The 15923-nt window shown below is 38.3% G+C and overlaps 1 protein-coding gene across 2 annotated transcripts in view; it reads right to left on the reverse strand.

The window, feature by feature from the left end:
• Positions 1 to 13847, reverse strand: part of LOC109469237 (Nance-Horan syndrome protein-like) — an 80553-nt gene extending 66706 nt beyond the window's left edge. For both annotated transcript variants that reach the window (XM_019767701.1, XM_019767700.1), the window contains exon 1: positions 13170 to 13847. In XM_019767701.1, coding sequence (XP_019623260.1) covers positions 13170 to 13464 — 295 coding nt within the window. In that variant the 5' untranslated portion in view covers positions 13465 to 13847. The remainder of the gene's footprint in view (positions 1 to 13169) is intronic.
• Positions 13848 to 15923: the final 2076 nt, after the last annotated feature.

A 15923-nucleotide genomic window follows, 5' to 3' on the forward strand; every position in this document is an offset into this window, starting at 1 on the left:
TACTTTAATTGGGTCAAAGGAAGGTCAAAGTTTTGAAGGAAATAACAACAGTGAAATATACTTTCTTGTTTTAACTGACAAATGATAATTTTTAGGTCACAATAAGCTCTTTACCTACTGACATTTGACTTCAATGTTAGCCAAATTGGCAGTGATCATCTAGTGGAAGTATTGCTTTGGGTGGCTGGGGGCTTGTATGTCCAGACATACTAGGTTGACAGCATGTGGTTTGGGAAAGATTGACAGGTAGAATGACAGGAGGTCAAAGGGTCAGACACAGGAAATGGGGTAAAGTTGAAGGTCACAAAAACTCCAAATAACTTGTCAGAAGTCAGACATCTCTGACTTCTTGTTTACAAGAGCGTATGTCAGTTATTTCTGCAACATATATTCATACTATGTAGGGGTGAGGGACAATAAATCAACATTTCCACAGGCTGAGTTAGACAATAATAAAGAGGGATTAACTGATTATGTCAAAAGTCGTAAAATCACACTACCTCAGCATTGAAATAATCACTCAAGACATAATATATACCCGACCTTAATAGTTTTTATGGTTTGTTGTGATGGGGTTTTCCATTGCTACGCACATCACGCATTTCCCACCATTTACCGAGATTGACCGTGGAAGGTTTATAGTCAGATGGGCGAATCCACGCGAGGAGCATACGCAAGTAGGATTAAGTCATTAGGGACATTCTTACTTTGACAAGAGCATGTGTTTTATGGCAGCACTTTTCTTGGAAATGGAGAATTAGTTTTGATAGAGAGTGTAAAAGCCAGTCACCAAAGTGGTGGGAGAAATTGTTTGCATGATTCTGAACAGCATTGGGCCCTCAGTGTCAAGGTTACCTCTCCAGTTTATCGATCACAAGTTCCTATTATGTCTGGGAAAAACGAAATTCTCCATTGCGATTGAACCTGATTCTACCATTCAATTCAAGGTTGGGCCATCCATTCAATCAAACTGTAAATGCTGACATTGAACTATTACATGTCTACACAGTTGGGCTTATTGCAATCGTGAAGCTGTGTTTCTTACTTTCTCCCAGGATGGATTGTTGGATAGGTCTTGCTCAATTGGCAGAGCCCTCAAAACAAATGTTCCCACATGGAAGCTTATTTAGCTGCAGTGATTGACTGTGCCACTCTACCAACAGCTTGCACAGCTGACTGCAGTAGAAAGAGGACCTACCGTAAATTGGGAAACATGTTCGGTAGCTTTGTTTTCACAGCTTTTCAACTTATGACAATTATGCAAATCTGTCTTGCTTGTATGACTACTGTACTGCAGAATTGTTTCATTAGCGAATTGAAAACAATCTTACAGCAAATTAAAAACCAGAGCATAAGATTCACGATCTTTCCAAAATCCATTGATTTCTTTTCACAGCTTTTTTGCGAAATTACGACCTTTTTGACTGATCTTTTTCACAAACACATTAACTACAAAAGCTATATTTCTTTTATTTACATATTGTGGTATAATCCACGCAGGTGGTTCGCTGGCTCTGAAGAATTGTGGAGGCAAAAATGCTTTGAAGATTTCCGTGGAGGACTTTGGTAAATACGGGGTGACCATTTAACGTAAACTATGATTGTTTCGGTTGGTTTCATCAACTGACTAAAAGGCTTGTATCAGGGAGGTTCACCTTTCAGAGTATTCAGAGCCATCTATTTTTCTATGAACAAGGGATAGGGTGCTAAAAATTTGAGAGATAAAAACTGAACACTGTTTAACGTAGGTAAGGTCACTATAGTCTACCTGTATATTCATAATTGGCAAAAAAAAGTATATTTTTCATGCTCTTGCACATGGATGCTTCTGACAGAGGGGCTTCATTAAATTTTTCTGACTGTACAGAATTTTCCAGGTGTATTTTCTATACTACTGGAAATACGTAGGGGGTGGAATACCAGAGTTTGTAACAGTATAAAGCCCTCTCTTTCATAGTCTTCCGACCTCAACTGTGCAACCAGAGAAAGTAGAGCACCAAATGTTGAGAACACAGCTGACTGACTCTATGCAAACAGTCCGGCCATTTGCTTTGGTCTGTATGTGTTTTGTAACAAACTATGTGAACACAAAGTAACACCTTTTGCCATTCAACGGCCGCAGTGTTTTCAAACATTTGTGCCTTGCTGTACCCTGTCTTGGCTAGGAAAACTCGCCTTGTTTATTTTGTCTCACCTTTCTATCAACATTATAAAGCAGCTATCTGCCCTACATCTAAAACCCCTTTCTTGTTGTCTGACAATATCAACAAGTTGTGTATTCTCTTGTCTTGTACTTTTCACGAGATAAAATTGCAAGGAAGAGAAAGAGAGAGAGAGACTTGTGTCCACTAGACTTTCAACAAACTTGATTAGCATTGATGTCACAGTACACTGATGTTGCAGGTGTGACAACATGGCTGCTGCATATCACCTTACACAAACCCCCTGCAAGGCAACAATACAACAGTGACCGCCATTCAAACCACCCACCTAAAACTCTGGTTTGAGTAATTTCCGTTTGCTTTTGAATAACGTTGCACGACTACGGAAGCATACCTGCTTGATTAGGTAATTGTTGAAGTCATCCAAGAGAAACCAACAGTAAAGAAGTAGGATTACTAAGTTAACTTTCTACCATGCTAGCGAGACAGTCAAAACAGTCTGTTTTACACCTTTGGTTTACTGGTTTTGCCTTACTTGAAGAATTATACCTGTATGTTTTGGGAACAAACTCAACATGATACAACATACTGCAATAACTGAGTGCGTAACAATGAATCACAAAGATGAAAACAATTTGTTATTCATCAACCAACCACATTTTTCTTTCCTGAGGAAAGACTTTATTACAGGTGACATTTTATCACAGACCAATTCAATGCCCTTCTGTCTTCATTCTAAGCTGTCAACCTATAAACCTGTACTTTTATGGTGATTCATAAATCCTTATATCAACATTTTCTTGTATATCCATTTTCACTTCCTTTCTCTGGGTGCATGGTATGGCAATGATAATCTTTAAGTCACTAAAACAAATGGTACTTTAAGTTTATCACAACCCAAGGGGGAAGAAGACTCAGTAATCTGGGATAATATAATAATAATAATAATAATAATAATGGTTTATTCTCCACATTCTTACGGTACAGCGTCGCAGGGTTCCCGTAAAGGGGCCCTGAATTGATCTGCCGCTTACAATCGATAAAATGTGACGGGGGTATACATGTAAAACTTAAAACTTAAGACGGTACAAGTATTACATTTCCACATAATTTTGCCTTAGTCATACAAGTTTTAAAATGGTATTTATACTGGGGTAAATAGGTATAAAAAAGGTTAGGCACTTATCTTAAAGACTTAGTATTTATATTAAAATCTATTAAGGCGCAATAAAAATAACTATGCATTTACATTTAGGAGCGCAATTTTACATGTCACATTTCGAGCATAATATGCGGTTCAGCGATAGGCGACAAAAGTGCATTCTGATCGTGTTCTCTAGAGGTTAATCAGAGGTCCTTGTTTAGTAGTCGCACTATATGTGGTATTGTACTGTTCTTAAAACGTTCTGTTCTGGCTCTGACAGTGTTTAGTTGATTTCCATGTCTCGTGTGGCGGTTACTTATCTGCCCTCTGGACGGTGGAAGCAAGCTACGGAATTGGTTGTTGGTGAGCAGTTTCCTTCCGAACTGGATGCACAAGTGTTCCCGTCTTGTTGCAAGTGATTGGAGTCCAAGCTAATCTCATAAGGATTAGCACTTTAATCTTTCTTTTCATCTGTGGGAAAAGCTAATAATGGGAGGGAGTTTCACACCACCCTGTGAATGACCATGATGAAGTCAATACACATCACAAAACACTTGACACTGAGCTATGTTTATGTTTGAGAAAAGACACTGTAAGCATCAAAGCACACAGATTCTAACAGAAGAATTTGAATATCAGCAAACAACTAGCTTTGGGGGATTCATGTACTTAATTAAGGCTTAGGATTTTGTTACACATTTCTTGGCCTTTGTTATTCTTTTTTTTTGCCCGATATTTTTCATAATGTTGTATACTGCTTGTACAATGTATTAGCCAAAAAATGTACGAAACACTTTTGTTCAAACACAAGTTGCATAAAGCATACAATGCATATCAGTGCTTTATTCATTGTAACAAATTCAGACAAAGTTTGACCAAACACTCATACAAACATGCTACAAAGGCCGCTGCTCTACAAGCAGACCATCACATGACACGAGCGGCATGGCAGCTTCCCTGTCAGGATTTCACACGGTTCTGTTTGTCTAGAGCTTTAACATCTAGTCTGGCAGAACCACACACTGCAAACAGGTGGTCAGGTGGACCATAAACTGAAGAAATACTGGTCACTTTTCACTTGAAACAACAAAGGTTAACAATCATTTCTTATCAAAAGTTATCAACTAGCATATATATATTATGAAATAAGTCGATAACTTTCCGGTAACATTAGAACAACTCATAATGTTTCACTAAAACATTTTCACAACAGGTGGTCTCACCAAAAAGTTTGTTTTGCATAAAAAGTTCTTACCATATTCAGTACAATGCACATAAGCTTGGGATTTCAATCCCTGCATTTTTCAATCCCTGCAAACTTATAGAGACTAGAACCAACCTAAGATATCAGTCCAAACATGTGTTGTGAATTTGCAAGGGCACTGTTCTTGCTACACATGTATGGACTTACCTGTCAGTGAGCCCTGACACAGTTTCTCTCCCTGTTGAAATCAATTGAACTTTACAACACTGAATGCCTCTGTCGATTAAATTTGGTTCGATGGCAGAGACCAAAACATTGAAGAATTATTCAGCTTTTGTTATACATTGTATTTCTGGCTACCACTATGCTACACTATACCTATAGCATAACGAACCTATTTTTTCTAATCAATTTATACAGATGTATACAATTAATTAAACACAACTTAATTAGAAAATGGATACAGAAAATGAACTCCAGATGCAGTTATTTCAGCATGCATGAAAGTTATCTTTGGAAGCTCCTTTCCCGATCTTTAAGAATGACCCCCAGGCAACAAAGGAATCGTTACTGTCACAAAGGATTTGATTATAATTAGGACATGAAGTTTACATGTTTGTTTTGTTGCAAAATGGAGGTTGAAAGGCAAGAATGTAGAAAGACACGTTGTCTGCTTAGGCATTATACCATAAAGGTAATCCCACACCAACATGCTTGTACAGTCACTGTACTTGTGCTTCAACACTTCAGCATTAAGCACCAATGCTATAAATTATCACCACATGTTTACAACTCAACCAAGATGTTTATCATGTTGGAATTTTCTTCTAACACCACTACATGCAAGACCCATGACCCAATTGTAAGGAATACCTTTTGACATGACATCAGACTTACACAAAGGTGCCACTGTGGTGTTTGATTATATGATACCGAATAATCCATAGCCTTGGGCCAGGGGATACGCCTTTCAACAAAGGTCAGTTTTAATAACAGACTAGGTCAGACTCCCAGCCTGACAGCTGTTCCTACAGACATAACTGTACACCTGACGACAATACTTTTACCTTTATGACATTTGGTCATGGCCGTTAAGCCTCCATTTATCTGTATCAGCCAAGGGTGTATAATGACTGCCACCCTTTGGAATAACACATCAGATTGGCAGCAACATGTCAACACCTGGCTATGTGGTGTTGAATGATATGTTACACCTATGCCCTGTACAGGCAACTCTAAACATTATTTGAAGCTATCCATCTCGTATTGGCATATGTATACATGCAAGCTATGTATTCTGATAAGTGTGAGAGACACAATACTGTAAATGCAGAAACTTTCATGATGGTTTTATTTTTGCAGTTTTTTAGCTTACCCCTTACTGCGAAATCAAAACATCGCAAATATGTGTTTGATAGATCTACTGTACTACAGAATTGCAAGTTCCACGAATAACACCAAAACTTCCTTTTTCCCTCCAACCACAAAATAAAATCTCTGCAAAGGTAAATTCATTCACAGTAGCCAGTCAGACACAGACCATGGCTTACAGACAGACCACGAAATCTGGCTAATCCGCCCACCCCCTGAGTAGGTGTGTCAGGTAATTTGTCACTGAAAGGGACACCCTGAGTCATCAGGTGATCAGAATCATCAAAGAGGCTCTACTGTTCTGCCAACTTTGAAGTCTTGCTGGCAACATCTGGCTAGGGACTTTTTACTGAGCCCTGGGGTAGGGGTGGGGAAGTTCTGGAAATTTGAACCAACCAAAACTTTAGAATGAAACACAATAATCTATGTCGACACATTTTATTAGGATACAAACTGTAAAAGCTTCCAAAAAACCTGGTTTGTCCAGCAAATTTATAGTATAAAATCTTCCAGATTTCTTGTGCAATTGACATTCTACACATATCCTTGGGCACTGGCACAATTTCTTACAACAACAACTGATACCAGCCTACTAAAAACAGGAAGCTCTTCGGGGACTATAGATGACCCTTTATAGCCTGGCAGAGGTATAATATTAGGATAACCTCCCTGTTCACACCTCTATCATTATAGGTTTCACAGCAAAATCATGCCCTGTATTGTTTCTTCATGCCTTACACATTCTCTTTCTTTCAACCAGTATTTGTAGGTTAGCTTACCTAAACATAAATTAAGGGTAAAACCTTGGAGAGATTTTCCATCAAAGGTATTACCATAAAATGCTCCCAAATGTACACATTGTTAAGAGCTACCTTCTTCCATTGACCAATGGCAGAAACCAAAACTCTGTAACACCCTTCAGGAACAAGACACCAAGCAACCTTACACCTTAATGGATTTGTTCATCTTTTCTATCATCCTCCTAATAAATTGAATTTCCTGAAGTTTCATATCAAATTTTCACCTGTGTTCCAAAACAGGATTTTCCCCCCTCCTCCGGCATTTGTGATGAAATCATGAACAGGCTGCTGAAATACCCTAACAAGTTGATGCTACCAGCATTCCAACCTGGTAAACATGGCAAACAGCCAACACCAACAGCTTACAGCTTTTGTTCTGAACTTGAACACAAAGAATGTCTGTTCTTTGGGGGGATTCAGTTAGAAGAAGAAAATCCTAAGTTAGGTGTGGTGTTTTTAGAGTCATTAAGTATACTTGATCAAGTTTCAACTTTCCACATTCTAAAGAAAAGATTATTAGGAAAATCTTTCTGATAAATGCATTTTGACTCAAAACAATGCAACGACAAAATACACTGCAGAACAAGGTTCTGTGTACAAATAGGTACACAACAAAGGAGGGTTTTAACAGATAAAGATCTCTAACTTAGAGTGTAAGGCTACAGTAAGTATAATTACTATTGGCGCCATCTGTTTATCCCTACATTGACAGTTTTGACCCTACTCCTTCAATGCTTTAAAGTTGTCTGACAACCTTTTCTATTTATTTTGTCCCTGTTTTTATTAGAAATATTTGTCATTAACATGTTCCATGGGTTTCTACCCAGGTGGTCTGATCATTGCCTACTAGGCAGGTGTCCTATGCCTTGAGACATTCAGGACAAGATGGCCTTTTCTCACAAGAACAAAGCGTTAAATGACCCGAATCAAATGCAATAAATAAATGCTCACAGGCAATTCATCTGGCTTCTTTCACATGAATGACTCATTGATTATATATATGTACATCAAACCTATATTCTTGTCTATGTCACTGCATGAAAATTTTACCATGCTATAACATATACCTCATAGTGCCATTTATAAATGTGGCAATCTTTGGGTACCATGCGAAACTATAAGAGTTGAGTTGATATTACTTCCAATAGCTGCCTTGATGCATGTAACAGCATTCTATGAGTGACCATAAAAAAACCTAAACTTAGCGTTCATCTTCAGCCAACCAGACAAGTCAATTTGAACCGAGACCCTTTTCGGGAACACCTTTAGTTGATTTCTCATCAGTGACTACTCTCCCATGACTTGGAACCAAATTGATTTGGGGAGAAAGAAGCCCTGCCTGTTTTAACTCTGTAGTCTAGTGGCAGGGGAGTAAAAGGATTGGGGAAGGGTTCTAAAAGCTCTGACCTCATCAGTGTATGGTTAAAAGGTATAAAGGAGACCTTATAAGGACTGCAACACAAGCTAACATATAGGATTTCCTTTTGTGTTTTTCACATTATGTACAGGTGTATGTTTAACCTTCTCCTTGTCTAGGCCTCATTGATACATTCATCATTGCAAAAGTTAATGGTGGAAGTCGGGAAGTTTTGGATTAAATGGCAACACTTTAGAGAGATGAAAGGGCGTCAGATTAAAAATTTATAAGAAAATATCAATTTGTCGCACCACTTCCAAAATATACTCATATTTTGCTGCTTATATATTGTATCTATAACTGTATTAATAACCATGCACATTATATCATCTCTTCTCAATAACGTAAAGATATGAGGCATGCACAATTCCTTTATCAACCAGCTATGTGTATGAATTATATGAAGCGAAGCATAATCAAAAGTAATTTTACAATGCTACACCTGCCACATGCCAGTGAAGCTGGTATGTTACCAGGAAGGGCTGTCATACTGTTTGACCGATGAGGATACAGCTACAGATCCAGGGAAATCTGTAACTAGTGTTTCCTCACATTCCTGTCCAGTTTGATTGGCAGCTCGTGGGACATGACATCCTCCATCTGTTTGTCTGACCTACATCTACTCCAACATTTTGTCCCCTTACAAATCAATGAACCACCAGACCAATAAATGCTAATTTATGCACATTTTTGGTACCAAAAACACATAAACACAAAGCAGATAAATCCTAAATTTAAAGAAGTTTTCAACGTAAAGTTTCCTTCTTTTTGCTTCGTATGAAATCAGGCCATAGCATGGCGGATACACATGTTTACTCACTATTCCTAGGCAACAATAAAGTATTATTTACAACGGACAAAAGGACGATCAGATTCACAGCATCAACCACCCCCCTAAGGAATGTCTCTACCCCCTTCTTGTGTCTATAGAATTAATCAGATACCAAACTAGGTCACTGATAACTTAAAAATCAAGTGATGTTCTTACATGCATATGAACAACATGGTTTCATGTTGATTGACGTGTATGGTATGTATATTTCCTTTCATATCTAAAGAAGCATGCAGAATGAGACAGGTTGTCCTCAAATGAATATATCAGGTTACAAAAAGGCCACACAGGGTGTCGAAATGGGAATTTCTGTTCCAAAGGTATAACCTTTTCACAGATTCATTTCACCCTCTTCTTTACCCTTTCTTAAGTGTTAAGACCAATTAGACACATAATGATTGATCTGTGATATCGGTAGTGTTATGTTAATGCCCTTCTTGAAATTCTTCCACATCAATTCCTTATACAGTGTAATACATTTATACATGTACTACTTTGATTGAAAACTCCAGAACTCATAATATAACTAAGGGCACAACCTCAAGCAACTCATATACCATTTTCTGCTATGCTTTTTATCCATAAAATGAATTTATCTGCATGTATCATTTATGTAACAGTAAATAATGAGAAGCAATGGATAGAGGCCATAAATACTATGTAGTACTGATTGTAATGTAAACAGATACAACACATATTTCTGTTCCCAATATCATTAATACATAAATCTGGATTCAGCACATGTACCCATGCCCCTAAAATTGGGTATTTTGACAGTTTTTATGAAGATGGATTGTTTTGCATGCACAAGATTTCACGGTATCAGCTATTTGGTGTTTCCACAAATTATGTTTTGTGTAATAAACTAAGATTTGCAATCATATCTTTTAAGGTACATTAACCACATAGATTTCTAAAAAATTAATCTTCATAACGTTTATAAAGAAATTGCAATACAGACACAAGCTTACTGAACGTGATTCATTACATTTTGATTAAAATTTGTGTGATAAAAACATTGTCTTTTGTAGTAACTGTTTTGTAGTGATATTTGTAGGTCATCTACACAATGTCCTGCCCCTGTCCTGGAAAGACAGCCAGTCAGGTCAATATCTCTGACAGGGATCTGTGGTAATTACATTTTATGGACTGCATGAAAAATTACAAAATCCAGGACAGTGAGTCTGACATGATCACATGTCTGCCGGTAAAAAGGCATGCATAAAACGATCCCGCTTGTGTATAGAAAATAGGTCATGAATGTACATGAAAATATGGATCATATTTCTTTTGTTCCATATCTTATCTCGTGTAGACAGGGCCTCTAATATGGATGATAGAAGACACCATTAGATTTGATTATAGGCAGGCTTCAGGAGGTACATATATCGTTCTACATACAGTAATATAAACTTTTAATGCCAAGCAAATGAAAAGGACTCAAATACTAAAATACAGTTCAGCTCAATCAACGGCTTTCAGAAATTATTTAAAAGAGAAGTATATAATTTTGCCTAAAAGCAATATCAGTAAAAATTCCTTACTTTGTTATCCCTTTCTAGCTTTTTGGATGCTGTAAACCTTGAAATATTCAAGGAGTTTTATGTTTGCGGTTTTCAAAGAGACCTCGCCACTGTGAAGTTATCAAAACAGTACAAATTTTCTGACACTAATGTACTCTGTACGCCCACCGCAAACTTCAAACATAGCAAACATTTCCCTTTATCCCCTACCACGAAATTCAATCCCTTCAAACTTAAACAAATTTTACAGTAGATGGACAGCATGTTACAACTTCCCAATGGCTTTAACATCTGGTATTTTGCCATCCCTGTAACAGGAGGCTCTACAGTAACCAATATTTTTCATTCTACAAAAAGTAAATGCAGGTGGTACTCAAACAAGGTATTGAATTTGTTTGGCCCCGAGGGTGTTAAAATGAGCCCTAAAATACAGCCCTTTATATACAGGTGCTGCGGTGCAAACAAGCCGGTACTGAAATCTGGGTTAAGTATGGCCATAATGGTCCAAAATGGACCCTCAGATCTCCTGGCGATTTCCTACAGGAAATATCAAGTGACCAATTAAAAAGGAAATGGTAGCCCTGAGACACCAAATCAATATTTTCTGAAGGTATAAGGAAAATAGCATGGAACTCAGAAGGTATCAAGGGGTGATAGAGACAACTCAAAGCAGAGTAGCAAATTTAAGAGAACTGTAAACTCAGGAACATTCATAAAGAGTATAGCAATGTCCTTTTTTTTTCAATATTCTTTTCTAGATTCTATATATGCCATTAAGAAAGGATATCTAGTAGCAATCTCCAAGCAGATGTTGGGATGAAAGAAACAAACATTTTCTACTTCTCTGAAAGTCTCTCATCCCTTAGGCAGTCGGGTAGTTGTTATGATCGTCCACCCCACATCTGCTTGAAGCTTAATCTAGTGGTATCCATTTCCGTAATGCACATGCCATGATGTAGGGGATACATCACAGAGTAATGACATTACCTGAAACCTCTAACCACAGGCAATGTCTCATGGGGGAGTAATTATCCAAGCCAGATAGACACTCTGAATAAATCTGATAGTCTGATGAAAGGAAAGATGCATAATTTCATAAAACATGCTGTCAAAACATCTTAACAGTTTTTCCTATTATAATCTCAAGCAGATCTTTTGGTGTTTGCCAGACAGTATCAAATTGGCATGGCAGTATCCATTTGCCATCCAGCTGGTATTAAAAATATACCAGTACAAAAAAAACTGATAAAAATGCCTAAAACACTTTAAAAAATGTAAAAAAAAATAAGCTGAAGCTGAACCTCTGCTTCCTAACCCTGAAGCCAATATGCAGTTATGATATGTTGAGTTATACCATTGTCTCTACATTAAATGAAAAGAGACAGTGATTGAATATTTGTATATCGGATTATTACATGATAAATCACAAGGCTGGATAGAATACAAAAAATGTCATCATAAAAAGATTTGCATGCTTTTAGTTTTAGCAGCCTTTGGCAGTTTACAAAGCATCTCGTTACATGTGTCATAGTTAATTGGATGACATCATTGCATAGTTATTTGTGATCCGCTCAGTAACGCGTCTCAAAATTGAAGATTATCATAAGAAGACAGATGAATGCACAATCATCTGAAATACCATGATATGAAATATGTATACCTTTTCCCATTTGGAATACGACCTAAAGCCATACATCTAAGCCATATATCTATATGAGGCCATCATTATATTGCTATTTCCAAAGCTAGATTTATCAATGATTTGCCCCTGGAAAGGTTGGCAGACTTTTCCATAACCTTATGACATACAGACTTTGACCAAAAAAATGAATCTACCATTCTACTTTAGTACAAAGTACCACAGAAAAGGTGTCAAAGTATGGTTAATTAAGGCTTATTCTATTATGCTAATTAACACGATTGTGCCAAGATTATCTAAATTGTGTCATTTGTACAAACAAGGTACAAACCAGGCCACTAATTACGAATGAATATGCAAAATCCTCAATTGTTGTTATTTATGTGGTTTACACTAAACCTGTTGGGAAACCAGAACAACAAAGACAAAACAGCTGAAAATCCTTTGAAGGATAATTGGTTACAATTAGATTTAAGGGGCTCAGAAAGTGGGCATTTCTTCACACGGTTGGCTTTGAATATTCCACATTTGTATAGTGATGAAAAATCTGGCTGTAGTATGTCTGAAATTCTAGCAGTTGACCTTAAATATACCCTTAAGAGTACCTGATTACCTTTGATCATTTCCGGTGAGAAAAACACCAAAATTAACGCATCAAACAAGTGTCCAAATCCAACCAATATATCCACAACAATGACTGAGAGATCCTAACAGTATTTTGCCACGTTTTTAGATCCTGTTAAGTTGGCGGCAAGCCACAAGGACGCGTGGAAAGATCTGTTTCTAGCTCGCCTGGCGACAACAAAAGAGAGGAAACCTGCCAACAAAAAAGAGGTGGTTTGAAACTGCAACACCTGGCAGGTGTCAACGTGTCGCTCCAGCTACATGTAGCAACTTTTTCCCGCTTTAGCAAGCCCAAATCCCGACAATGTACTGGATATACAGTGCTGATAAAAGGCTAAGGGATAGGGAAAAAGTCAAAGGCCGCCAAAGTCATGTGCCAGTTTGCACTTGGTGTGAAAGGGAACAATATAGATGGCGTGCAGAGCGAACAAGTGTTGTTATTTGTGTACTCACGGATTGGAACGGATCGCGCGTCGAGCCCCTTCACTTTGTCCTCGACGCTTCCAATCCTGGCGATGAGCTTCTCAGACCTTGTGGCGACGCCGTGCAGCTCCGAGTCGAGCTCGTCGAAGATGTCGGTGGCGTTCTTGAGCAGGTCGGCGAGCTGTCGTAAGGTACCGGCCAGCATGGAGTTGGTGACGGCGTCCAAGTCGTCCCACACCGCCGCCGGGCCGCCCTGCGCTCCCGGGCCCGAACCTGGCCTCTCCCCAAGCGCTTCAGGCTTAACACTCCGCTTTGGAAAAGGCATGTCTCCTCAAACCTGTATATCCTCTTTTGGTAGACAAAATTCTGTGAAAAATTCCGTGAAGAAATGTTATCGATGAGGTGGTGATCCAACTTGCACTTGCATGTTCGAAGGAGAAATAAACACGCGAGGAGGTCACCACCGTACGGTGTAGGTTGCACAAACTTGTTGGGGATCCCTTCCTTTGCAAGAGTCACACGACCGATACACGACAAACGTACGTCGACAGGAAGCGACACCTTTCCCTTGTTCCTCCTGGAATCCGCACGAGAGTTGGGAAATATCCTGAAAGGAAATCCAGAAGCCGCAGACTAGTAGTATTTTTTCACGCCCCTCCACACCCCATGTTCGGGACAGGGCAGAGCGGTGTAGCTAGTGAGGTGTAGCAATTCAAACCTTGAGCAATCGGCTGTTACCGTTACTTGACCTACTCCCGCTTTCTCATTAATCATTAACCTATATATTGGGACCTTTTCATACACAGGATTCAATCGACTAAGACAGTGTTATTGCACATATTTTTCATAGCTACAAAAATGATTGAATTGAGATAGTAAGGAATTATTACAAAAATTGGTATGAATATATATTTACCTTTACTGGAGGGAGAATGTGTGTAGGCAAAGCAGCTTATTCTATGGGTTCCATTGAATCACAGTTGGGAGCGCTGATTGGACGACAGATACGTCAGGATTAAGTTTCAACCAATCAAACAGGGGACCAGGATTAGGTTTCGCGTTTTTGCACAGGACAGAAAGTAGAAGCTCTAAGTTTAGAGATGATGTTAAAAAAAAGATTGGTAATGTTCTTTCAGTGGTATTTACATATTCTATACTTACAAGTAACTGCAAGTACAAACTTTCACACTAAGAGAATCAAAAGTGAATATAGACTTTCAAACTTTATACCAAAATAATGTTTAGGCAGTATGATTCTTGGGACACATGATAATATATGGTGCAATGTATATGGTGTATTTTTTAACATTAGGACTTCACTGTGAGATTTTAATGCTGCTGTTTATTCTGTTGAGGTGTATGGCTAGACACAAAAGGAATACTGGTAATGTTCCTCAACACTGACATACATATGACCACTTACTCCAAAACATCCCCCAAGGCTGTAACATTAGCACCAAAACAGGAACTCTGCAAGGTGCACAATGTTTGTGTGTGCTCCTAGAAACTGGAGCAGAAACAAAATGTCATCTGTTCCATCCACGATTCGCACTTATAATGATCATGTGAGTTCAACAGGAAATGACAAAGCGAAATTTAGTCACGTTCATTTGAAATGAGGAAGATGAGAATATTTACTTCCTTTCTTTTTTGGCATCAGTTTAGAGTATAAAACAAGGAGAGGAGCAAAGAAAACAAAGACACAACTATAAAACTTGACCAACTATGTCTATTTGGCTTATACCGGTATTTTTCCCCTTTTCAGCCTCCTCTGAAGCCTGGTAGAGGCTAATCTGAAATGTCTAACTCTTCTGTCTATAATGTCGCTAAACCATTTTGCAAATTCTTCTTAGAGAAATTACTAAAAAAAGTTACTCAAAAAAGTCCCAGTAACAAGGAGGCTTGTGTTGCAGACAAATTAAGAAGATCTGTTTACATCGGTTAGAATTGTTGTTCCTTTGGGAATAATTATGCTGGCTCCAAGAGCATAGTCCTAGACTGTATAAGATAAGAGAAAGCCTTGGCCCCATTCTTTCCAAATTGACAAAACAATTCCCCGCAACCATTGGCAGACCCAAACAAGCAACCGCTTGTCGGAAACAGATACTGTCTGTATTGAGGGATGTACATGCCAATTGTCATTCTTAGAATTGTTGACATGTTTCCATGACGATAGATGTACTTTCGCTATTTACCCTTCATCAGTCACTTTCACCAGGGTACCATTAAGAAGCCTCCTTGTGTTACAATAAGTGCACATCTCCAGGAGTTGTCATCATTAGGGATAGTCCATTTAGAGAAGAGGGGAGGGATTGGCCAAAAATTGAATCCAATGGGCCAGATCGAGGCGCATTCCTCTCTTCAGCCTCCTTGGTATGTCATTATTCAAGTAATGAGTTTTAAAAGGATACAATTATTTACGACAAAATGCCTGAAAATCTCTGCAATCAGAAAACAGAATGGTTCTCATAAAATGCTGGCCTGAGATCGCAACAGACATTACCACTATAGCTTGGTATGTATCGGTATCTACCATTGGTCAAACAATAAACAATACATGTGATGGCTGTTGAGAAATTCAAATGGAGGACCAACTGGTGGTTTAAGCCCAGAGCCATTCATTTTCAGTTGGACATTAACCGATTAACTACTGCATCATAAAATAGCAAGAAACAAAATATGGAAAGAAGGAAAAAATAATTTCAAGTGGATCATGTGAGTGAATTCAACTGGCGTTGACCTTCAATGACTCTATCCTCCTCCTAAAGTGTGCTGTGTACTGTA

This window comes from Branchiostoma belcheri, unplaced genomic scaffold (genome assembly GCF_001625305.1).
Source record: "Branchiostoma belcheri isolate BF01 breed outbred unplaced genomic scaffold, Haploidv18h27 scaffold20, whole genome shotgun sequence".
NCBI lineage: Eukaryota > Metazoa > Chordata > Leptocardii > Amphioxiformes > Branchiostomatidae > Branchiostoma > Branchiostoma belcheri.